General features: G+C 34.8%; 5 protein-coding genes and 1 long non-coding RNA gene across 6 annotated transcripts; 3 read left to right on the plus strand and 3 right to left on the minus strand.

Annotated features, from left to right (window-relative positions):
* The first annotated feature begins 1869 nt into the window (after positions 1 to 1869).
* Positions 1870 to 4820, plus strand: LOC132053291 (DNA-directed RNA polymerases II, IV and V subunit 12). Its single transcript, XM_059445252.1, has 3 exons — positions 1870 to 1984; positions 2063 to 2155; positions 4550 to 4820. Exons 1-3 carry the CDS (start codon positions 1942 to 1944, stop codon positions 4570 to 4572), a joined length of 159 nt encoding a protein of 52 aa, XP_059301235.1. The 5' UTR covers positions 1870 to 1941; the 3' UTR covers positions 4573 to 4820.
* Positions 4821 to 5744: 924 nt separating this feature from the next.
* Positions 5745 to 8118, minus strand: LOC132054775 (CASP-like protein 2A1). Its single transcript, XM_059446745.1, has 3 exons — positions 7804 to 8118; positions 7095 to 7212; positions 5745 to 6161 (listed from the first exon to the last, which is right to left on the minus strand). Exons 1-3 carry the CDS (start codon positions 7989 to 7991, stop codon positions 5889 to 5891), a joined length of 579 nt encoding a protein of 192 aa, XP_059302728.1. The 5' UTR covers positions 7992 to 8118; the 3' UTR covers positions 5745 to 5888.
* A 2342-nt stretch (positions 8119 to 10460) lies between these two features.
* LOC132053292 (uncharacterized) lies at positions 10461 to 12640 on the plus strand. The gene is made up of 4 exons (XM_059445253.1): positions 10461 to 10784; positions 11317 to 11353; positions 12009 to 12130; positions 12231 to 12640. Exons 1-4 carry the CDS (start codon positions 10533 to 10535, stop codon positions 12291 to 12293), a joined length of 474 nt encoding a protein of 157 aa, XP_059301236.1. The 5' UTR covers positions 10461 to 10532; the 3' UTR covers positions 12294 to 12640.
* Positions 11294 to 11841, minus strand: LOC132053293 (uncharacterized). Its single transcript, XR_009414104.1, has 2 exons — positions 11724 to 11841; positions 11294 to 11534 (listed from the first exon to the last, which is right to left on the minus strand). It is a non-coding gene; the product is annotated as an uncharacterized LOC132053293 (long non-coding RNA).
* Positions 12641 to 14663: 2023 nt separating the features above from the next.
* On the plus strand, positions 14664 to 17986 carry LOC132054776 (probable 2-oxoglutarate-dependent dioxygenase AOP1). The gene is made up of 3 exons (XM_059446746.1): positions 14664 to 15125; positions 16124 to 16454; positions 17691 to 17986. Exons 1-3 carry the CDS (start codon positions 14749 to 14751, stop codon positions 17940 to 17942), a joined length of 960 nt encoding a protein of 319 aa, XP_059302729.1. The 5' UTR covers positions 14664 to 14748; the 3' UTR covers positions 17943 to 17986.
* Positions 17987 to 19898: 1912 nt separating this feature from the next.
* On the minus strand, positions 19899 to 25145 carry LOC132053294 (ultraviolet-B receptor UVR8). The gene is made up of 4 exons (XM_059445254.1): positions 24663 to 25145; positions 21376 to 21592; positions 20890 to 21181; positions 19899 to 20575 (listed from the first exon to the last, which is right to left on the minus strand). The coding sequence occupies exons 1-4, from the start codon at positions 24962 to 24964 to the stop codon at positions 20091 to 20093; spliced, it is 1296 nt and encodes a 431-aa protein (XP_059301237.1). The 5' UTR covers positions 24965 to 25145; the 3' UTR covers positions 19899 to 20090.
* Between the last annotated feature and the right edge of the window lie 279 nt (positions 25146 to 25424).

Raw genomic sequence — 25424 nt, forward strand, 5'->3', positions numbered from 1 at the left:
TCTTAAAACATACATGTTGCTCAAACTCTTAAAAATTATTGTTAGTCGTGTGTGTTGGATTCTTTGAAAGTTATGTATTTTTGAAGCATCCGATATGAATACAGTAACGTTTTTGGAGGATTCGAGCAACATAGCTTAAAACTGCAGCAAGTGCCAAGGTCATGCATAAAGAGAGAAGGGTGTTTTTTTATTCCATTTCTTCTTCTTTTTTTCTTAAATTTTTGCCTTGTATTCTTCTTCTCTCTTTTTGTTTTGTTTTTTGTGAGCTTAATATCATTCACATGCCTGTATTTTAATGTCATGTAATGAGTTTAGCTCTTAGAGAATTACTTTTGACACTACTCTTCACCACCATATTTCCAACAGGGGTGAATGAGCACTGTGATCAGCTTTTATTAATTTTTTTGTTATGTATGTTGAATAAGGACTTTCCTGTATAGGCAGTGAAATTAAAGGAAAGATTTTCTATTTCTATCAGCAAAAGATTAATAACATTGACGATTTAATTTATAAATGAGCATAATTTAATCTGTTGTAGCTGATTACCTATCTTATTTTTTAGTATTTAATTAACTTCTGAACACTTAAATTATTTTTAGATTGTTAGACCGTCTATAATTAGAAGTAACCATCCTTCTCTTACTTTGAACAGATTTTTTGATATTTTCTTATGATGACATTGTCAAGACAGTATAAACATTGGTGTACAAGATTAACTACCCATAATATGTGAAGCTATTGACAACAAGTAACATGCTATAATAAGTCAGATTGCATGGATTGTGTGAAAAATCATTAACGAGCAAATGCAACAAGCCAACAAGAATAAACATGCACGTCTTATTTTTACAAAATGTAAGTATTATTTAATGCTCGTTGATTTTTTTATTGATTATATTTTTAAGACATGAAGCCAGACCGAAAACAAAAAATCAAACCAAATTAAAAAAAAAAACATTTACAATTCACATTTGGATACTCTGGCACGGTGTACCAAAGTTTCTCTTATAGAAGTTCGGATGTGCTGAAGTTTCACATACAAGAATTTCGAACTTCGATTATTATATAAGAGTTTCACTTTTTTTTTAAACTGAAAATCTACAAATTTTCAATTAGCAGCAGGTTCGAACACAGGTCCCTTGCTGCCCAAGCCTTTAAGTTCCACCTGGAAACCAAAGCCCCCAACTATCTTATTGGTTTCTAGAGTGCTTTTGTAACATTTATACGCAAATTTTATATATTTCTTATATAACTACACCTAGTCTACGTCGGGTTTAACGCGTGCTGGAGCGCCACTAAATTGCACATAGTTCCACCATGTCTCAGACGTGGCTAAGCATTAAAAATCATATAAAAAAGTGGCTAGCCGCGCCTTTTTTACCAATCGAGTGAAGTGCTTAGGGGTCATGAGCTAGGGTCGGACCCCTCGCTTCTCTTCACCAGCAATTTGCACGATTGCCCTTATTCGGGGGTGGTCTTTATTTTTTCCCCTCAAATTTCTGGTCTTTAATTTTTGCCCTTCGCATAAAACTCCTAGGTTCCAAGTTCAAACCCCGCTCAGTCAAAATTTTAAAAAAAATTGCCAGGTAGAACTTGGATTCGCACCTAACTTTAGCCCGAATAGGCCTAAGTTTGCTATAAAACTCCACCTGGGATTTTTTTTTGACTGAGCTGGAGTTCGAACCCCAAACCTCATGATATTAGGCAAATTACAAAAATTAAAGACCAGCAATTTGAGGGACAAAAATTAAAGACCAGTGCCCTTTAAGGACAATCCGCACAAAAAAATGTTTGAAAGATCATAACTCGGCCCAGCCCAATAAGTTCTACTAATATTCTCATACAAAATCTTCTCTATATATATACCCTTGTAAACCCTCCAAAGTCTAAACCCCTTGTATTTTACCCCTTCCCAAGTCAACACAAAAGGGTTTATTATCAATGGATTCTCAACCTGTTGAACCTGTCAGTTACATCTGTGGAGGTACTTAAGCATACCTGTTTTCGTATTTGGTCGTGTAATTGCTTTTGGTTTGACGATTTGATTAATTGTATTTTGCAGATTGTGGGCAAGAAAATACCCTGAAGCCTGGTGATGTGATACAGTGCCGTGAATGTGGTTATCGTATTCTTTACAAGAAGCGTACTCGCAGAAGTAATTAATTTTCTTTTAATGCTTTGTTTCACTTTTAATATATATATGTTTTTTTTTGAGTTTTATGTGTTAATGTTTGCTTGATTTTGGTAAATATGGAAGTTTTGGGAAGGCACTAGGTTGTGGAAAAAAAAAATTTACTTGATTTAGGTTTTTGGGCAGTGGCGGAACTAGGATTTTTATTAAGGGGGTGTCAAAATATAAAAGAAGTAAACATACGACCAAATTAAGGGGGTTCAACACATAGTATATATACATAAAAAATTCTTTTTACTTATTTACACAGTGTAATTTTTCGGCGAAGCACCCCTTGGATGCATGTGGCTCCGCCACTGGTTTTGGGTAAGTTTGTTAGGAAATCAAGTTATAGGAAAATCAGTTGATTAAACGAATCGAGCAAGTCAACCTAGATAGCTATATCCTTTTGAGCAGGATTCTGGTATTCTTGGAAGCTTTGGTTAGATACTAGGTTATGAATTAAAACAATTTTCTTGATTTAGGGATTCGGGTAAGCTTGTTTAGACATCACGTTATAGGAAAATCAGTTGATTCGAGGTTCGAGCAAGTTGACCTTAGATAGCTATGTTTGGATGGTAGGAAACAACCCTTTTTGAGCACCCCATCCAAGGGTGTGACCTAGCAGTCAATGAGGTGGGTTGAGAATTATCAGGTCTCAGGTTTAAATCTCGTACAAATGCTAAGTGTTTTCTTTCAATTTGTCCGAGTCTTGGTGGATAGAATTAGCTAGTGCCCGTTCCGTGGAATTAGTCGAGGTAAATAGAAAGCCCTTTTGTTATTGTAGGAGACTGCCCCTTTTGATATTATAGTGGTTTAGTTCCAATAGGGACTTTTTGTTAAGAATACATTAGTAGCATACCCCAATTTGTTTGGACTGAGGCATAGTTGTAGTTGTTGTTGTAATAGATTAGTAGCTTAAGGCTTGTGATTCTGTTTTATTCCAACTCGGTTAGGTTAGTCAATTGAGACTAAAAGGAATGTTTGGACTAAATGGGTTGTTCTTAGAAAGATGGAATGTTCAAAAAGTACTATAATTTGGACAAGTGAAATTCAGGAGGTGCTGTAATTTTGATACTTGAATTTTCAAGTGTTGTTCTCTTCTCAATTAGCCTACTGGGGCTGGCAGGGGATGGAATTGATGTGATTCTATCGAGTTGTAGAAATTAATATTTAATGTGGTATCTGTTGTTAAAGATAACTCCCAGTATTGTGGTTTTGGCTATAAGTATTCTGGTTTTGTATTTTTGTAATCAAGTAATGCGTGCTAATTGGTGAAGACAAAATGGAACTTGCAACAATTAAGTAGAATGTTAAGTTCTTTGCCTCGTACAGTTTCCTTAATACGTTTAGTGTCTTTTAGTGTTGTAGTTGTCTTGATAATGATTGAATGTTTGTGGTTGAAATTAGACGGAAAATTAGTTTCCTTAATACGTTTAGTGTCTTTTAGTGTTGTAGTTGTCTTGATTCAATGATTGACTATTTGTGGTTGAAATTAGACGGAAAGGAAAAATTTAAGCAGCAGGAGAATATTTTTGGATAAAATTGCATGTACAACAACAACAACCCAGTGTAATCCCACAAAGTGGGGTCTGGGGAGGGTAGGATGTACGCAGACCTTACCTCAACCTTTTTGCGGTAGAGATGTTGTTTCCTATAGACCCTCGGCTAAATTGCATGTACGTATAGTAAAATGTGCACTAATCATCTTATTGGTGATTTAGCATTTTCTTTTTGGGCATTTTAGGTGAATTTCCAGCTGAATCTGGTATAAGTCTATAAGATATGATTTGTTTGTTTAATCTGCTGTCTACATCGGAGTCTCATTAATTTTTTTCTAATGTTAAACCAATGAAGGTTGTTCACGGGCGAATATGTTATTTGAGAAAGTGGAGTTTTATTGCACCTACTACTCTTTTGTGGCAATAGATTTGAATTTAGTATAAACATATACATTCTAGCAGGCGACCCTGCATCTACCGCTTATTCACTAAGTCTTGCCACTTGCCTGTTACGTTTGCAAAGTTTTTTGGCTGATAGCAACTGTGATAGGGTGGAAGATCAAAAATATAAATAACGAGTTGCAAACCTAAGATGATTTTATCATGCATATAATTACTTTACCCGTTACAAGGTTTCAAGGACAAGAATCTTATTAACAGTTCTTGATTAAAAAAAAAAATGAAAAAAAAGAACAAGAATCTTATTAACAGTATTACAAATCAGGATGTAAACACTACCTTGAAACGTCTCTTCACTTTCTTGCCATTACGATCCAAGCACAACTTACAGTATTTTGTTCTCTGTGCTTTTTCTTCCGGATCCTAATTCATTTTCACCAGTACCAGTGTGTATTAATGCTACATTGTTTTGGTGCAGTTGTGCAGTATGAAGCTCGCTGATGCTTGAAGCCATTTCAGTGTCGATACGCAATTGATTTTGAAAAGCAGCTATAGTGCTGCTCCTATGGAAGTAGATGTTAAGAATGTAATAACTGCTACTGTTAAAAATTATGCTTTTCAGCATGGCCATCGTGTGTTGTTAGTCTATATGGCACGTTCAACTCAAACTCAGTGTGGTTGAGCATTGTAGAAAATTTTAAAAAACAAGGTCTTGTGGAGAATCTGTTTATGTTAAAATCTTCATGACTTGTTAAAATCTTCATGACTTGTGTTGCTTCCTTGATAATGTTATTTTTCATCTCTTTTGAAATCGCGCTTGGAATTCATGTTGGATGCAATTTAATTGCCATCTCAAGTAAGTGTGTAAATGCTTTAAAAAATCCCTCTTTCTTTGGAGTTTAACTTTTAACGCTAATATCTTGGTCATTCGTGTTGTATTATTGTGATCTGAGTCAGATTGGGAGGTGAAAGTGTTTAGACTTTGAAATTTGTTGTCAGTTCTTTATTTAGTTTTAGTCCACTAATAGGGTTTTGGATTGCTAGAAAGCTAGTTATTATATTTCCTATTTGTGTTACTAATAGTTTTTCTTTGGCATAATACTTTTGGGACTTCACCTAAATTTGACACCTTTTGTTCAATTTATATCTAAATTAATTTCAGTTAATTACTTTTTGAGCCTGGCTATTTGGTTAGCTTTCATTCCACTGGACGACATGATTTCGAGGGTGATGCACTGACTGTCATGGGCATGTTGTTTTTTCATGTGGCATTTTCTAATAATAAAACAAACTGTATTGTTTTACCTTTATAAATTCATTAATTTTCTGTGTCATACTTATAGACTAGATTTGTAAGAAACATGTTTGGAACTCCATTATTTAGGCTAAATTTTCTTATTTGGCAACACAATAGAATTTCACTCAATTTGTTTTTACATGTTTAGTCTGAAAAAAGAAGCAATGCACCGTTGGAATAAATAAACCATCGTATATGACTATGTGGTAATTCACGGTAGAAAAATACTCCGCTTGAAAGTTGATTTTGCTGATTTTTTTTATCAACCTCACGCGCCCTAAATAGTTGGCCTTCAGAAGGCATCTAGAGGATAATTAGGACACAATATCGTGGGATCTCGAGATATTTTGCCATTTTGTTTCTTTCTTTCTTGAACTTTGAGCTAGTCAAATATCACAATATATAATGAAATAGAGGAAGTAGAATTTATTACATTCTGTAGTGTACATAGGCTAGTGAAACCAAAAAACTAGTAGCCATACATGGACATCTTGATACATTGACCATTTATTCATTCATTTCAATAGTTCGCTATCTCTATACCTCCCTTGTTATTATAGTGCCCAACTGGTGCATCATATTTGCTGAAAAGCCTATAAGATGAAAGCAAAGAAATCCCAACATAGCAAAGGCTCACAATGAATGTGATGGCAACAGATGCAGTGGCCTTTTTGCAGAAACCTCCAAATGAACCACATGTTTCACTCCATGTAACAGCAGTATCCCCTTTATATGCCAAATATACGACTTCTGTTGATGCAGCTCCGGCAGCCATTATTATGTATGTCAAGATCTGCAAGTAATTTTAAGTAGTACTTAGAATTTTATTAGTGAGTGTAAATTATCTACTATTCAATATATGTATAATTTAACCTATTATAGTAAGTTTTCTATAGTAGCAGACCGAGGATTTTCACTAAGAGGAGTCAAAAGTATAAAAATGTAAATACACAGAAAAGTCAGTGAGATTCAACGTATTAGCAAGGGGTGTCAATTGAGCAAGGTGGCTCAGCCACTCTGGTTGTCTGGATTACTTTTTAAGTTATTAATTCCACTTATTATGGGTACTTAACCAACTTTGAATCTTGTGCTAGAAGATAATCATTTTTATCATGTTATATAAGTCTTTAGTGCTTTACGTTTTAACGGGGCCTTACACATTTCTTACTTTCTTCATTATATTGGGGGATTATATCTCTTGATCTGCTAACTCCATAAAGGGCCGATGGGTTGGGGTTATGTAGAGACACCGAGGCCAATGTCGATGAATCAAAGGTGTCTGATTATAGTATGAAATACAAAAAGAAGAATGACTTCTTTCATTTATCAATAGTGCCCAAGTCATGGGCGGATCCACAATGTTACTTGTGAGTTCATGTGAACTCAATAACATTTGTCTAAACTATGTATATATATTAAGAAATTCACCAAAATATCTGTAAGTATTTGACTATGAACTCAGTTACTATGGTATATTAACTTAATGTCGTTGTAGGAAGCCATAAACTTCCAATTATAGATCCGCCTCTAACCGCCCCTAGTCGATCACTATCTTTTAAGTTACATGATAGTGTAAAACGGTAAGAGTTCTTACACTTCCTGTGTATTAAAGCTTTTAGTTAAACTCGAAAAGAATATGCTTATTGCAGAACCAGATACAGAACACTTTTTATTATCTTAAACTTATATTTAAGATGGATGCTGTAAAAATAAATGGGAAAATAACCTGATCGAGGAGAAAGAATATCCAGGCTCTAGGCATGGTAGTAGGACGAGGAAGAGCTGCAACTATAGCTGATACAAGGGAATAAGCAGCACAAATTCCATTTGCATGTACTTGGTACCTGCATCAGATCACCAATTATAATAGGTTAGATATAGCGATTTTGAAATTTTTGTTAAGTTTGAAGGCGTTAAAAGTGCGACATTGAATATATATATATATCATATCGTTTTGCATACCGTATTGTAAGGGGCTAAAGACTAGTACAATATCACTTGGATGTGATAATAAGTATACAAGGTTTATTGGAAGTAATATGAGGTCTAGGAAGAGCCTTAGAACCAAACTAAGTTGGAATCTGCACGACGGACTAGAGTTCCAAATGAGTGCGTACAAGACCTAACTTCAAACGATCACTCCCCACAATATATATTGAATTAGGCGGTGGAAAAGATTTTAAATTAAAGATCTTTGAATCTAGTCTCCAACTCTTCAAACCATTAATCATTTAGACAACCCTACAAAAATTATGGCCTTTGTACTGTAAGCTGTCTGGCAGCCAAAAAGGCGCACGCGATTTCTAGCGCCCACCACCCACCATTATCAAAATTTTATCATAGAGATTTATCTGTTTATACTTTACAATGATCTAACTGCGTAAATATCTTATATCATTAGTGCATAAAACTTAAACTGACTAAAAAATAGTTACCTAAAGGTTCCAAGGTCAGAGTAAGAAAGTGAACCGAAGTCATTGGTTTGAGAATCCTTGAGCATGATGACAAGTGCCACTATACATAGAGCCATAGGCAGCAATCTCAGCATTGTCTCAGCCCTGCGATTGCTACTGCTTCCATAATTTTCATCCTCTAAAGCACCTTTTTGTGTCAAATCACCCATAATTGGAACTTCCTTTTTTCTTTTCTTTTTTTTCTTTCTTTTCTTTCACTTTGCCACACACTTGGCCTAAGTTTGTGACAATGGAGAAAAGAAATGAAGTGAGAGGGAGATTGGAGAGATGATCACTACTATTTATTAATGAGCTTAGATGAGAAGTTGGGTGGTTTGGCAATTTAATGCACTTCAAAGCTTGCCACACATTTCTATGCAACAAATTAATTAAGGCACCTTGATAACTATGCATTATGGACAACATATATAGAAAAAGAATTCTTCTTTGCATACTGGCAACATATATGAGCCAGTTTGCCTTTAGATCATCTAATGATATAACTGATGCAGTATGGAGAAAACAAAGGTTTTGTTTTGTTTTTCTAATATTGATGGTGTCTGATCAACTTGCACGCACTTCGATTAGTTTTATGAGATACTTGTTACCTCACACCAACATAGATATCGATAACTCTGTCCACAGAAGCTTGGACATATGAAAAGAAATCACATGGTTTTTTCACCTCTCTTGGAATTTGATTTTAAATTTTATAATTCTCAACTCGCTTTATCAACTACTAGATCATACTCTCATGTGCGAACATAAAAATCTTTTTTTCTTAAAGGTATTTTCATAGAATCGCTATAATTTCCAATACTTGACTAAATTTTCTCCTTGGATGAAGATAGACGTAATAGAATAGGGAAAGATTGGTAGAAATAAGATATCAAAAGGAGTGATCTTGAATTTTTGGCCCTACTTAATAATTCTTTTAAAAAATAAAACTTGTTGCCCATAAGGTATAAATTTTAGTGGCCCTACTTAATAGGACTAATTTTTTTTAAAAATAAAATTTGTTGCCCATAAGGTATAAAATTTAGTTGTAGTGTGGACATAAGTTAGTTTTGCCGTAGAGATCGACATTTCAAGAAGTTATAGACAATGGAAATGGTATAATGTGTTGCCTGTTGGCAAGACTTTTAGTTGTATTGACTTGTGCATAATCGACTAACACATGCAACTTTCACCTATAAAGTAGAACTTGTGGCTAATTGAGCAGATTTATCATCTCTAGCTTATTGAAATATCCCCAATTCATGTCTCATAACAAAACTATGCCCAATGGGCAACAAAAATTTGCCGATCAAATTTTTTAAGCGGATATTATTTTTAATTTTTTTTAAAGAAAAAGATAGATCCAAAAATTCAAGACCACCACTCACACGGTTCATTCTTGCAAATCACCGAGTCTAAAGTTGTACCTGAATTACAACATAAGTGGTCGTTTGGTAGGTAGCCAAAATTATCCTGGGATTAATTTATCCCACCTCTTGGGATTATTTTATCCCGTCTTCCAGATGGGATAAAATAATCCCAATCTTAGTGGGATAAGGTGGGATATCCACCACTTTGGATTATGCTTCATTTTGTCACGTGTTTGACAGGAGGTATAAATTTATTCTATCAAACACTGTACAAAAAATTAGTCTTTGAGATATCCCAGTCTATACCATGCACCAAACGACCCTAAGAGTAAAAGTTGTTAAATAGCCCTTATATCTAAACAAGGACACGGGCTTTTTTTTTTTTTTTTTTTTGTGGGGGAAAAGCCTTTCATTTTTTTGCGCGGAGTCCTCTTTGGGGTGGTCTTTAAATTTTGCCCTACATTTGAGGTCTTTAAATTATGCCTCATATTCTTTGGTCTTTAATTTTTGCCCTTCGCATTCGACTTTGAACTTTTCGCGCGAAATAATGAGGTTCGAGTTCGAACCCGCTCAAGCATAAATTAAAAAAAAAAAATCGCGAGACAAGGTTTGGGTCGCGTGTATGCGGACCCCGGCATACTTTTGTTAAGGAATTACACATTATATGCCGGACCGGCATACTCATGCCTTATGGGCGTGACTTGGCATAAGTATGCCGGTCCGACATAACTTTGATAATTTTTCCACAAGAGGATTATGCGGTGGGGCATACTTTTAATGGGCAAATTTTTATGCGGACCGGCATAACTGTGAAGGAATTATCAAAGTTATCTGGGACCAGATACTACTTAAGTCCGTCTGCCCGTAAAGCGTAAGTATGCGGTCGGCATAACTTTCGTAATTCAACCACAAAGTTATGCCGGTGGGGCATACTTTTAATGGGCAAACTTTTATGCCGGATCCGGCATAAACTTTTTGAATGAATTATCAAAGTTATGCCGGACCGGCATACTTATGCCAAATACGTAAGGCATAAGTATGCGGGTCGATAACTTTGGTAATTCCTTCAAATAGTGTATCTTGGGGGCATAAGCGAAATTTAAACTTGCCTTGCGAATTTTTTAAAAAATTTTGACTGCGTGTGGGTTCGAACCTGGAACCCATGGGTTTTAGTAGAAGAAGGTTAAAATTTAAAGATTTGAAATATGAAAAAATTTAAAGACCACCCCAAACGAAGGGCAATTCTGCGAATTGCCCAAAGGCTTTTCTTTGGTGAATAGCTACTAGCCACAAATTCCCTCTTCAAGAAAAGAAAAGATAACAACTGCAAAAAGAAGAGAAAAGATGGCACTGCAGCTTCAACATATATCTTCATCACCAACTAAATTCACCTCAGCTTCTCTGTTGCTACCAAATTTTCAGACTTTGTCTGTCTCAAAGTTAAAAAATGGAGGCATTACAAGTGTAAAAAATCTAAGACTATCATCAAGAATCAGAAAAAGGAGAACTATATTGTCTACAATATCAGCTTCACTTTCACCTCTTGATTTGACTGAAGACAACATTATCCAAGTCTTAGAAGATGCAAAGGCTGAGGTATATAACTAATTCCTCCGTTTCAAAATATGTGTTTTAGTTTGATTGCACAGGGAGTTTATAAAAGCAAATAAGATTTTTGAATCTCATTCTCTTAAATTAAAGATGTGTATAATGTATCAAAATGCAAAAAATATATCTTAAATATGTCAAGCGGGATGTTGGATTTACAGAGTTTTTAAATATAGCAAGTGATATTCTTTTTTAAATATACAGAAAAAAAAAAGTAAGACATGTAAATTGAAACGGAGGGAGTAGTAACGGTGGTGTTTGTGTCAACTTGTGTGCAGTTCAATAATTTCATTTGGTATTTATTAGTTCTCACCAATACATGTATCAGATAAATTTGTCATGACAAATGAAAAAAATCACCTGGTATTATTTTTGTTTCAATTGGGTAGTTTTCTTTGGAATACTTTTTATCAAGTAAGTTTTCCTTGAATATTGACCTAGGTATAACGAGGATTCAGTTCTTGAACCTGGTTTTATTGATCTTCTTTACTTAATTCTTTCTCATTTTTGGTTTCTGCAGTTGGCACAGCTTTTTGATACTTCAGTTGGTATAACAGGTGATTTCTCATCAAAGGAATAATTGAATATAAGTCCCTTTTTTCAATAGTAGTAGTGTCCGGACCAGATTGAGCGTACTCGCTATATTTCACCGACACAAATGTTGGATAGAAACAGAAATCGTCTAACATCTTTTGTATTTGTTGGAGGTTGAATGTACCCGTTACCTTTCACTGAATGCTTGATAACTCATCCAACAAAGATTTAGAAAGATAGAAAATCGTCTGACGTTGTCTCTGTTGGATGTACTCACTACATTTTACTAGCACAACTATTGAATAGCTCTACCTCCAAAGGTTTTGGGCAGATAGGAAGAAATCGTCTAATGCTTTGTTACAAGTGAATGTACCCGTTAACTTTCACTAGCACAAATGTTGGATAACTCTATCCATAGAGGTTTAGATAGATAGAAAACAATCGTCTAATATATTTTATCGTGTTATCTTTCACTAGCACAAATGTTGGATAATACCCCTACAGAGGCTTAGGCAGATAGGAAAAAACCGTCTAACGTTTTTCTATCTCTATTAGAATTTGAATCTTAATATCTCATAATTTTCACTCACTCAATTAATGGCTAAACTACACCCTTGAGTGCAATTATGGAACTTAAGTCTTCCTTTTTATATTAACAAGAGGAAATCAAATGTACAGGGAAAGCAGAACTTGCAGAAGTGGATGGACCTTATGTGAAGCTTAGACTAAGTGGCAAGTTTTGGCATAAACGTTCTACTGTCGTTGCAAGACTTGGTAATTACTTGAAGCAAAGAATCCCTGTAAGTATTTCAAAAATTAGTGTTAATTTCTTTCTTTCATCTCTGTGAGTAACTTTTTGAGTAGTAGCATGCTTTTCTTTGAAACTAATTTTGTTTTTAGGAAATCTTGGAGGTGGATATAGAAGATGATAAACAATTAGATGATAGCCCAGCAAACTTTTGAGAGTCGGAGGGAGTTGAAGAGAAGCCTTTCAGTTCGTTCAAAGGCACTAAGGACGAGCCATTACAGATACAGATGAATCGATGATGATGTCCGTTCATATCGTCTAAAATCTCATCAACCTCTCCGAGGGGTGATGAAACGAGGCACTCATTTTTAGGATCCCTTTGTCATTCAAAGCAAAAGATACTAACAGTTGAGAACAATTTCCCAAGCATTAGTTCTTTATCTTTTGAAAGCAAACATTTATTTTTTGATGGTGCTTTTAGAATATTAAGATTAAAATCATATGATGGACAATGGAGGGAATATTACACCCCAATTGGGAAGAGCAGAAATGTTAAAAGGAATGAGTCAAGCAATTTCTCCTTATGATCAAACAATTTGACAACGTCATCTAACTGTTGGATGGCAAACCCAAATTGTTCTAGTACTTTATCTAAAAAGATTTATAAATGCCAAGAAAGTCCTATCAAATCCTAAAATGTACCCCACAAGAAAACTACACTAGACATTATAAAGATTTAAAATTGCATAATTACACCTCAAAAAGTTATATCCGACTTAAAAAATAAATTAAAAATTGCATATACTACAAAAATTGTACCTCTAGATATGAATACCGGTATATAGGTACACCGCTACCTCAAACTTAGACTATATGCATAAACTATCAAAATAGAGCTAGTTGACTATACGAAATTTCGTATACATTAATTCATTCGTACCTGATTAATCCCCTAAGCAATATTTTATCCTACAATTTTCTAAAATTAAGTATTCTCTAAATCTCCATTACTTTTTTGGGTCTAATTCTCTAAGTCTCCTACATGTCTTTTGTCATATAAACTGTAAACAAAATTGTTAAATACCAAACCTACTTTAAGAGTACAAATCCATGTTTGTTGTTTTTGTCTATGAGGTACTTTATGATTCAACTTTTCTCTGTTTTATGCCAAATGTACATGGATTGAAATCAAATTTATCTTGTGATTTTAGGAATCTATACAAACACACACACACATGTTGGGATGGGGGCACCAAATCTTTTAGTGTATATATTACTCCCTCCGTCCCAATTTAAGTGTCTTACTTTTTCTTTTTTTTTCCTGTCCCGAAAAGAGTGCCTCTTTTTATATTTAGTAAGTTGACAATTCAAACATTTTATATGGAAAGTTTATAACCACAAGATTCAAAGAACATTTTAATACATTATATATATCTTTAATTTAGGACCACAAGATTCAAAAAGTCTCTCTTTATTGGTTAAACTCCATTCCTAGTCAAACTAAGACACTTAAATTGGGATAGAGGGAGTACCATATAGGGACAATAAAGACAAGGGTTCACCCTTCAAAATGTTAAAATTAATTTTTATGTATATATAATAAATGTTGGACCCTCTGGACTTCTACTTGTGTTTATTTTTTTATATTTTTGAATCTCATTAATAAAATTCGTGACTCCGCCACTGTTACCATATGTATCTAGGTGAGTGGTTCATGTCTAATTTCTATGATAACAAGCTAAACCCAAGAAGCTTTTGTACGTTCTGCACTATTTTTGGTGTATTTTTCCTGTTTTGCCCTTATGGATAATTCAAGAAAAGATATATTTTGTTGTTTGCAAAAAGTAAAGAGGTTAGGTTGCAAATCATTAAAAATAATATGATTAGGTGTAAATAAAAACAGAAAGCACATATTAAAGGTGCAAAATGCAAAAAGGGCGTTCTCGAATTACATGGTCACATCGTATTGGCCATAAATAATTTCTTTTTTAAAAAAGAGGAAAAGATGCTGGTGTGATTCACGTCAATGATTGTCCTAATAAACTAAGTTGTTTTTTAAGCTACTGGCAGCCACTTGCTTTTTAAACTATTATGTCATTTGAATAATATCCATACGCAAACCTCTTTAAACCTGAGATTTAAAATTTTAAAATTAAGATGTATAGTTGTTACAATAGGTGAAAGTGATCCAATGATATAACAATTATTTACTCCCTCGCCTATTATAACTGTCATCTACTCATTTTAACTCTTTTCATGCTCATTAAGAAAAACAATAAATATAAGGTATAGTTTACTAAGTTACACGCTATTTATTAGATTTTTTTTGAAAAATGAAAAGTATTACAAAGAGCCTCTTTAATGTTAAGGGTATATAGTTGGACACACTTGTCAACTTTAGTTTTGAAATTTTAAAGTGACAATTATTTTGAGACAAATTTTTTGAGCTAAGCGATAGTTAAAATGGGACGAAGGAAGTAGTATATACTAAAATTATGAGCATTATTTTCCTCTTTTCTCGCCTGTTTAATTTTATATAAATAAATTCCAACTTCATTAAGCACAACTTCCATAGCCATCTAGGGAATCATATTAAACAAAAGTCTGTCTTCTTATTCCTTGTATAGTTGACTCCTAAACATTGAATTTCCTCTAATTTTACATTCATCAATGACAATATCAAAGGAAATGAAGATTCCCACTATTGATTTCTGCAAGCTAGAGCTAAAATCAGGTAGTGCACAATTGGTGTCCACAAGAAGTCAAGTTGTCCAAGCTTTGAAAGAGTATGGTTGCTTTTTAGCAATATATGATAAGGTTTCAAAGGAAACTAGAGAAGCCATATTTGATAAATCAAAAGAAATCTTTGAATTTCCATTGGAAACAAAAATGAAAAACTTCTCAACAAAGAATCCATTGGATGGATACAAAGGACAGTTTCCACAATTGCCATTGTATGAAAGTCTATGTATTGCTGACTTGGTCAAACCCCAAACTGTTGAAACTTTTGCCAATATCTTCTGGCCTCATGGAAATCCTGACTTTTTGTATGTTTACTTCTTTTAACATTATTCTTTTTTCTGAGCCGTGAAAACAACATCTCATAGAAATGCAGGGTTAAGTTGCAATGATAACCTGCGTGATGATCCTACTTTTCCTAATCCCGAGATATAGCGGGAGGTTTGTCATAAGACCGAACTATTTTTTTTTTTTTTAAACCAGTTGGCATGTCATAAGTCATTTTTGGAAAAATTAATTTCCATGAAAGTGTCATTTTAATTTCTGGTGTATAGTTAAAGAAAGTATCTTCTCTCACTTAAAGATCATTTCTTCTTTACATCAATTTTAAATTTTACTTTAATTAAATATTTACTTGCTTCAATTAATCGATAGACATTATATATTATCGATCTTAATACTCGAAAATTTATCAAAATACAATTTGATTTATTTAATCTTATTATTAATATCAAATATATTAAAATATTTCATTCACTAACCAAACACAAGATTTATACATTTTTAGGAGAATATTTATACTAGAAGACATTTTTCATACCCAACACATTTGTCGATTTTGAAAAGCCTTGGTTTTAATTTTTTTTTAATGCATCTTATTATTAGATGGTATTTTCGCTTAGCGTCTTTGTCAAATAGAAGTTCTTGTTCATTTTCCTATTTGACATGCTTTGTTTTTGCTTTATCCTGAGTCATGCTTTGGTCGATTTTGAAAAGCCTAGGTTTTAAATTTTTTTTAATGCATCTTATTATCAGATGGTATTTTCGCTTAGCGTACTGTTTTGTTGTAGTTACTGTTCATTTTCCTATTTGACATGCTTTGTTTTTGCTTTATCCTAGTCATGGATCTATCGGAAACAACCTCTCTACCTCCCAAAATAGGAGTAAGGTTTGCGTCTGTTTTCTATCTCTCTTTTTAACCACCTTGTATCTGTTAGGTGTGTTGTTGTTGCTATTGTCACATAGTATTACTAATTCTACAAATTGTATGTTTACTTTTAACAAATACCTTGATTAACTTTGGCAGCAGGGCGTATGATTCCTACGCAAAGCCACTTGTGGAATTGGATGAAATGATAAAAAGGATGGTTTTGGAGAGTTTGGAGCTAAATGATTATATTGATGAATTATTGGATAACAATGTTTACAATTCCCGGTTTTCTCATTACAAGAAGGCAGCTCAAAATGAAGATGCTTTGAATAAACTAGGATTGACTATCCACACGGATAGTGGTTTCTTGACCATGATAGCACAAAATAGTGTAAATGGTTTAGAAGTTCTCACCAAAGATGGAGAGTGGATTGATGTCGACATTGCACCAAATTCCTTCTTTGTTTTGTCTGGGGATTCCTTCATGGTAAGTGTTACTTTTAGCCTCAGACCTTGATAAGAATCGATTTGGGAAAAACACCAAATTAATCACAAAAACGCGGAATTAAAGATAACGAGAAATTGGGGATGAGAATAATAGACATAGAGGATTCAACGATGAATAATGAACTGTAGGAAAGAATGACAAGATATTTTTTCAATTTGATTGATCGATTTTTGAAATCAAGGCAAGGGAAATTCAATTGAAATCCACAAATGAACAACCCTTCATGAAATATGGAAAAATGGTTCAAGACCAACAATGGAATCCACCATTAACTATAACAAATTATCACTCTTTTTAGAGTATTCAATACATAATTCATCCAATCTAAGTAATGAAATAAAAGACAAAGCTATATATACTGCTAAGTAAAGAAGACTAATAGGCGATTCAATACCCTTATAGTATAGTGTATCTTGATTCAATTGGCGTGATAGCCAAACACGCCCTCCCTCGCGTAGATGGCCCTCTAATCAACCTTGCATGCATGGCGCTCTTGCAAGCATAACCTTCTTTGCACAAATAGCCTACTCCCGACCTTGTCCAAAAAAATGTCCCTATTTGCACGTTTAGCCACTTTGCGCATTTGGTCCCTTTTCTAGTTTTTGAACTCCCAACAAAGGAAGCCAACAATCATCCAAGTAGAGAAATGAGGTGTGCCAAGTTGTCCTACTATAATAACATTTCACTATAGCAATCATGTTTTTTGTGAAACCGATTTTTTATGTTATGTTATAGTATTATATTGTATCATATATAAAAGACTAAAAAATAATATCGAATGCATTTACAATATTATATTAGAGGTTTGAACGTACTTTGTTTTAGAAAGGGAAGAGCAAAAAGAAGAAAGAGTTTAAGTTACCTGCACGTTCTTACAGTATCAGGTCATATATAAAAGATAGTTGCAAGTAAGTTTTCTTAAAATATGAAATTTGTAATTTTGAAAATAAGACCACCTGCTAAACAGACAAAAGTGATATGATGTAAAAATTCCTAGAGAGATGGTGTATATAAAAGTATATTTTGATATGCATTACTCATAGTATCATTACAATATATTTCCAATTGACATTGTTTCCTTGGAATTTAGAATCTTTAGTTTTTTCTGGAGGAAATTATTTCATTTTGCTCGTATTCTTATATTTATTTAAAAAATAAAGAGTAAGTACTACTTTTAACTAACACAGTTTTTTTTTTTGGTACAAACTTTTACAGGCATGGACAAATGGTCGATTACATTCGCCTGCCCATAGGGTAACAATGGCTGGAGACAGTGATAGATTTTCCATTCCATTATTTTCAGCACCAAAACCAGGTTACACCATAGAGGCCCCAAAAGAACTTGTGGATGAAGAACATCCTTTACTCTTTAAGCCCTTTGAAATTCTTGAATTGTTTGAGTATATTACTAGAGGACCCGGTAGAAAAGCTGGTGCTGATGCTTTCAAGGATTATTGTGGCGTTTGAATTGTTGCATTTCTTAAGTTTCAACTTTCTATATTTTAAGTAGGTAAGCTGTAATTTTCAGATTCATATATTTTATGTTGTAACTCATGCTCTTAAGTCATTCATATTAATATCTGTCTTAAATTTTGTGTATTTAATATTTGTTATGACTTATAGTAAGCATTTAATGTTTTTAGTAATGCTCTTCTTCTTTTTCTAATTAAGTTATAATTCTATTATAAGCAAACAGAAGTACAAAGAGGGGGTTGTTACGTGGTAACCACCCATCAAAAGAGGAATGACATGCCATTCCTTCACAAGTTAGAGGGGTCTCCTATACAAGTTAGCTTTCAAAAATATTATGAACAATGTTGAATCTGATGACTTCTACCAGATTTATCATTTGTTCTTAACTAGTAGTAGTTAACCAATGCCAAGTTTCTTCTTCCTGATTCTAAAACTAGCCATACCACATCTGTCCAACCTGTAGGATCCAATAGCATCCTTAGGCAAGCATTGCGGATTTTGGTATACACCAGTTTTGCAAAAAAAGGACCCTTGTTTAGAGAGTATGTCTGCAATTGTATTAGTCTCCCTTTAGCTATGTCTGGCAGAGCCTTGAAGCTTGCTTAGCTAGTCTTGAATGAGTTCTATCAGGTACTGAAATCTCCATGAAGAATGGTTAGTTCCACTGATCATGTCCACGATGAGCTTGGAGACCATCTCTAGAATAACATTGCTCAAACCCACAGAAGAGCTATGTTGCAAACCAATTATGGCAGCTTTAACTTCTCCCATGTTGCTGCTGCAAAAATCTAGAGATTTAGTGTAAGCTAGAACCATTTGCCCATCTTGATCTCTTATGAGATCACTTGCTCCAGCCTTCTTCTCCTCTAATGAGCTATCATCTGTGTTGATCTTGAATTTGTGTGTAATAGAAATTGAGTAGTTATCTGCAATGACAAAAATCTCTCTCCAAGACAAGTGAAGGTTAAATCTCTGTAAATGCTTGTATAATAATCTTAGCCTGATAGTTAATTTGGTAGATTAGTTTATGTATACAGAATAAGACTTTTGTCTATACCTGCTAGTACTCCTCCTCTTCCATAATTCCCAGTTGATAATGCCAAACAAAATATTACAGAGAGTTCTTTGCAAAGCATTGGAGCTATCATAAGCCCCCCAGCTCCACATAAGTTGTCTCACTGTCCCATTTTGCATTCTAACAAAGGATCAGCATAGTATTTTCAGACTTTCTTAGCAATATCCCCTTTCACAAAGACATGTTGTAGTCTCAGATTGAGGGTTATTGCAGCAATTGCATCTGGAAACTACACTCTGTCCAAACTTGGGGAGTATATCTTCCAGAGGTAATTTCTTCTTCAATATTCTCCAGTTGAGGAAAGCTATCTTAAAGGTATGCCTTTGTACCACAACTTCCTATATGTGTCATTCTTGTCCCTTTTTCTCTCTGATGAGTTCTCTAGCAGAAGCACTTGTAAGCTTTCCATCACTGTTGAGAGTAGGTATCAGGTCTGTTATGGTCAGCAATTTGAATCTTTCTCAATGTGGCTTCTCGGAGTCTGAGGCACAGTATCATTGAGCTTGTCAGTGTCCCTTTCAGTTAGTTTGAAGGCACTAAGGACGAGCCATTACAGATACAGATGGTGAAATCCGCTCATACCGAATGGTCCAAAAGTTCATCAACCTGTCCGAGGGATAATGAGACGAGGCACCCATTTTGTAGGATCAAACCATCTGTCCCAATAGCAGGATCCTTTTTGCCATTCAAAGCCAAGGAAACTAATAGTTGAGAACAATTTCCCAAGCATTACTTCTTTATTCTTTAAAAGCAAACATTTATTTCTTGATGGTGTTCTTAAAAATTTTGAGATTAAAATCTTCAGCTTGGTGGATGTATCTTTCAGATAACAAAACAGTGATAAGAAATATGTATGATGGACCATGAAGGAAATATTATAGGGCAAGTTACCCCACTGGGGAAACCAGAAATGTTCTCATGATCAAACAATTTGACAACTTCATCTGATGTTGGATGGTAAACCCAAGTAGTTCTACCACTTTATCTAAATAGAGCAAGTTAAGCTAAAACAAACAGAAAAATAAATCAGAGGAAGATATACAAATATCTATAAATTTCTCACTGCATTATTCAGCAACTAGAACGAGACTATGATCCAACCCTGCAACAGCTTGAACAACTTCAGAACCTTCCAAATATTCAACCAACATAGGTTCCGCTTCGTCAACAGAGCTGCCCAATCCAAGCCTCCCGTTCCTCCCAGAGCCCCAAGCCCAGACCTCTTTCTTAGCTGTGAGAGCAAGGGAATGTGCCCGACCCCCCGATACAGAAACAGGTGTCTCGCCAGCAAGCCCTTCAACAACCTGAGGAATGTTCTCTGGTCCTTCTCTCCCGAGTTGAGAACTTTGGTTCCATCCCCATGAAACAACACTTGTTGTTTTTCCTGTTTCTTCTGATGAAGGGTCGTTGCAAACTGCCAAAGAATGCCCTAAACCCGAAGCTATAGCGAGAGGACGGAAGCGTATATCAACTGGTCGCAATCCCAAGTCTTTGTTCGCTCTTCCTAACTGGCCATACGCATTGCTTCCACCACTAAATAGTGTCCCATCACCTAAAAATCAGAAAATACAATCAACCCTATAAAACACATTCATTGTCTCAGTTTGACTAAGCACGGAGTTTAAAAAAGTAAAGAAGACTTTTGAATATTGTGGTCTTAAACTAAAGATATGTATAATGTATCAAAATGCTCTTTAATCATGTGGTCTTAAACATGTGATGTGGGATGTTAGAATTAAAGAGTTGTCAAATTAGTAAAAAAGGATTCTTTTTAAAACTGACTAAAAATGAAAGTAAGGCAAACAAATTGGAACAGGGGGGGGGGGAGTTGGGGTGGGGATCCAGAGATCGGTAAATGTGACTTACAGCAAAGGACTAGAGAGTGATCAAGGCCACAAGCTACATCTGCAACTTTTAACTCATGCAGCTCCTCAATCGAACCGGGCTCCCAAATTATTGGCATATCCTTTTCCTTCTCAATAGCTTCCATGACTGACTTCTCAGCAGCTTCAATTCCAGAAAACTCTTGACTTGATTCCAGAGGAGAGATCTCCAACTCTCTTCCAATCTTGCCGATTCTACCATCTGCATAGTATCCCCAGCCGAACAAATTCCCATTCTTAGCCAGCGCGAGAGCATGCCCCCAACCTAATGAGACCTGCCAATACAAAAAAATAAAAATAAAAAATTCAAAATAAAAATAAAAATAACAGTTATTCACCATCTACTTGGTTATTATTGTTATTCAGCATCATATCTTTATGTGTTCTCAGTTAAGTTTCTTCTACCTATTTTTTTTTTTTTTTTTTTGATAAGTTACTTCTTCTACCTTAAGCATGATTGGATGACCACCTTAACTATCTCTTCTCCAGAAAATGTTTCAACTTTGGAAGGTAATGCAGCCTTGGTGATTCCTTTGCCAAGACCAAGCTGCCCACGCTTAGAACTTCCCCAAACCCACAGAGATCCATCGTCCCCTAAGGCGGCAGAAATGACACCTGATGCAAATGCGGCTTGAACTCTCACTTTATTTAGTCCTTCTACTCTTTTTGGTTCATTCCATGTTTCTCTGAACCAGCTCAACAAAAAGATTCCCATGTTAATAATACAAACACCCTACAACCCCCACCCAACCCTAAGTAAAAGAAGAAAGCAAGATAGGGTGAAAACAGGACAGAAATAGGAAATTTAAAAAAAAAAAAGGTCGTTTCATTGTTTAGTTTACTACCATATCAGAGTCGAGAAACCTAATTCTAGGATCTTTCTAATTCACAGATACGAAGAGCCAATGGCGGAGCCACCGTTGTCCATACTATATGGTTAATCCCCTTGGCTTCTTCGTGTGTTTACCTCTTTATATTTTGACTCCCCTTGTCAGAATCCTGGCTCTGCCACTATGAAGAGCCATATACAAACAAATAGAGATAAGCCAGGATGTCTTTGAAACTCTACTTTTTTCTCTCGAGCCGAGGGTCTATCGGAAATAGCCTCCCTCCCCCACAAAAGTAGGGGTAAGGTCAGCGTACATCCTACCCTCCCCAGACCCCACTTGTGGGAATACACTGGGTATGTTGTTGTTGTTGCTGTCTTTGAAACTCTAGCAAACCTTAGTACAAAGGAGCTAAGAAACAAAGCTTGTGAAAAATAGCTCTTTTTTCAGAGCAGTGAAGAAATCTACTTTTGTTAGCATTATCATGGTGATGTTCTTTACAGTTACGGTGCACCTAAGGAACTAGGCTGAGGTTATCTGGTTGAATAAAATAACTTGTCCATGGCGTACAATGTTCTGTTGCCAGAGTTCGAAGGAACTTAATGGATTCCATACATCAGATTGTGAGGATCATCCTTTGGCCAGATTAAGTTTTTCTTGGAATGTCAGTCATTTATATAAGAAGCAGCAAATCATCAGAGCTTTCGAGTCTCCTCAAGAAACAAAAGCAAGGAAATTGCCTTTAGAGTATAACACTTCAGGAATTATCTAAAATCACTGAATCATGAGAATAAGGACTTCTATATGACATCTGAATACTCATATATGGATAGCCTCCGTCCGGAACTGTCTTTCATCTGTTACAATTCCACTCAGTTGACTCATTTATGTTGAAATTACTTTACTGATTATTCCTTATCAATGAGAGTGGAAACATGGATGTGGACTGAAAAAATTTGTAGGCAAGCAAATGGCATAAGTGCATTGCAGATATGTGAATCTTCAGATCAAACGACCTCTTCACAATTTTCTCCACACATTTACTACTAAATCACAGAGAAAGCAAGCATATTGGCACATAAACACTGTCAACATTCGGTAAATACTTACTGGCACCCCGTGTTTACACCAAACTGTATAATCTTACTGTAGTTAAATGGTTTAATGAGGTGATAATGCATGTTAACTAACCATGATTAAGCACTAAAGCTTATGTACAAACACATGTCATGCATCGATTCATTGGCCTGGTGTTAACACTAAGAGGTCGTTTGGTAACTGGTTAGGAGCTAAGTTATTCATAAATTAAATCCTGCATAAGTAATATCATGTTTGGTAGCATTCTTTTGCTATGTATAAAATTAATTCAAAACACATTTTGCAATTTAGAAACCCCCATAACTAATACATCTACTCCCTCTGTCCCAATTTATGTGGCACAATTCGGATTTCGAGAGTCAAACCTGTAAATTTTGACCGTGTATTCAGACAAAGAATCTTTAAGTTTTTTGAGATAAAATTTACATATTTGAAAACTACGCAAAAAGCATTATAAGTCACAATAATTAACAATTCAAAATATTTAAAAGACATGAAAAAATGTGGTCAAGTTATGAGAGAATCTCGAAATCTGAAAGGTGCCACATAAATTTGGACGGAGGGAGTACAAGTTATGAGAGAATAACTAATCTATGTATTATTTTATGCAGGAAAGAAGATGGAAGAACAATTACATGAATAACTAGCTTCCCTCGTAACTAATCTATGTATTACTGATTACTGCACAACTTTAATTAGCTATCAAATAACCCCTAACACTCTGTTTGGATGGTCATTACCCATGGTTTCATAATGAACAGTATCATATCGTATCGTATTGTATGGTATTAAGGAATACAATGTTTGGGTAGACTATATCGTTTCTTGTGGTTCAATAACATTTTTCTTGTTTGGTTTAACTGTATGGTATTGTATAGTAACATGTAAATTTACTAAAATATCCTTTATCTTTTATTACAAACTAGTTTTTATATATATTAATAAAATAAAACTAAGGTAAAAAATAACATAGAAACTTTAAAAAATAAGCGGTGGTGGGTGGTGGTACGGTGGCAGAGGGTGAGGGTAAGGCTGGGTTTGGGTGTGATGGAGGTGGGTGGGTAGTGTGGGTATAATGGGGAAATGAAATACGTAACCACGCAAAACTCACCAAATCCGTGGTTGCAAAAACTGAGTTTTTTCATGGTTATATAACCACGGATTTACAACACCATACAACATAATTTTAAGAACAATGAAAACAAACATGAATTTTCATAGAAAACAATACAATAACGAACCACGGGAAACAACCATCCAAACAGGGGGTTGAGTTTTTTATCATCAATTTTCTCCTACTTTCTTAATACTCCCTCCGTCCCATATTAGTTGGCCACATTTTTATAAATATATCCGTTCCAAAATACTTGTCCATTTACAAAATCAATATAGAATTAATTAAGTTTTCCTTACTTTACCCTTAGTATCAACTGTTCTTTAAAGTAGTCAATATTGATTAAAGTACAATTATTTAAAAAGAGAGATAAGGATAATATAGTAAAAATATACTATTATTTATGAGTTACGTGTAAAAAAAGAGAGTGGACAAGTAATATGAGACGGAGGGAGTATGAAACAAACACAGTTACCCATAAATAGACATACATATATAAACACATAGGGGTCGTTTGGTTGGGAAATAGTTATCCCCTTATCCTTGGATAAGTTATTCCGGAATTAGTTATTCCACCCTCTCACAGGGTCAAAATAACACTTGGGGTCAAAATAACACTCCAATCCCGGGATAACTAATCATGAGTGTGATAAACTCATCTCAAATTTAATCGCAAAATTATTTATCCCTTATCCCTCGTACCAAACGAGCGATTACCTAGGAGAAAGAGGATGACGGCCGAGTTGTCCTTCATTATTCCGTCCCCAACCCCAAACATGTCCTTCAGAAGTAACTGCTAAGGAATGAAAATGACCGGTGGCTATAGTAATAATATCGGGCGGCAGGCCCGGAATTGGAGTGGGCTCGTAAGCATCAGAGCCCATACCAATAATGGGCCCAGGTAGGCCCAATGCTCCATGACTTCCATCACCAAAGCTCATCACCGTTGATTTGCTGCTGATCCATCGGTGATAAAAGCGACCTACCGTAATTCTCCTGTGCTTTAGTAATTGTAGCATTATTTTGTGGTTCGATTGTGAAGGGTTGTTTGGTTTCTTTGAAGTGTTTGCGTGTTATGTGGGTCACAAACCGGGTCGGATCCTCCTCATCTAGATTCACTGTGATTCAGGCGAAGTGCACATTTTAAAGACTCTAATTTAAGTCAGAGCCTGAAATTTCTAAATTTTTATAAAGTTTTCCCCATTAAATTAATGAAAAAGGATCAAATATATCATTGTACTACGGAAAAAGGGCCAAATATACTCTCGTTATCCTTTGGTTTCAAATATACCCCTAATGTTATATTCCCACCGTTTTAATTTATGTGAACGCGTTTAATTGGGCACGAAATTTAAAAAAGTAGAGAAAACTTTTAAATTTATTGTGTTAAATGAGTTTCATATATTTTGTGTAGCTATAATTTATTGCATAAAAATAAATTATTTTCAAATATAGAAAGAGGTTATTCTATTTTGTACG

Source organism: Lycium ferocissimum, chromosome 4, assembly GCF_029784015.1.
Source record: "Lycium ferocissimum isolate CSIRO_LF1 chromosome 4, AGI_CSIRO_Lferr_CH_V1, whole genome shotgun sequence".
Lineage (NCBI taxonomy): Eukaryota > Viridiplantae > Streptophyta > Magnoliopsida > Solanales > Solanaceae > Lycium > Lycium ferocissimum.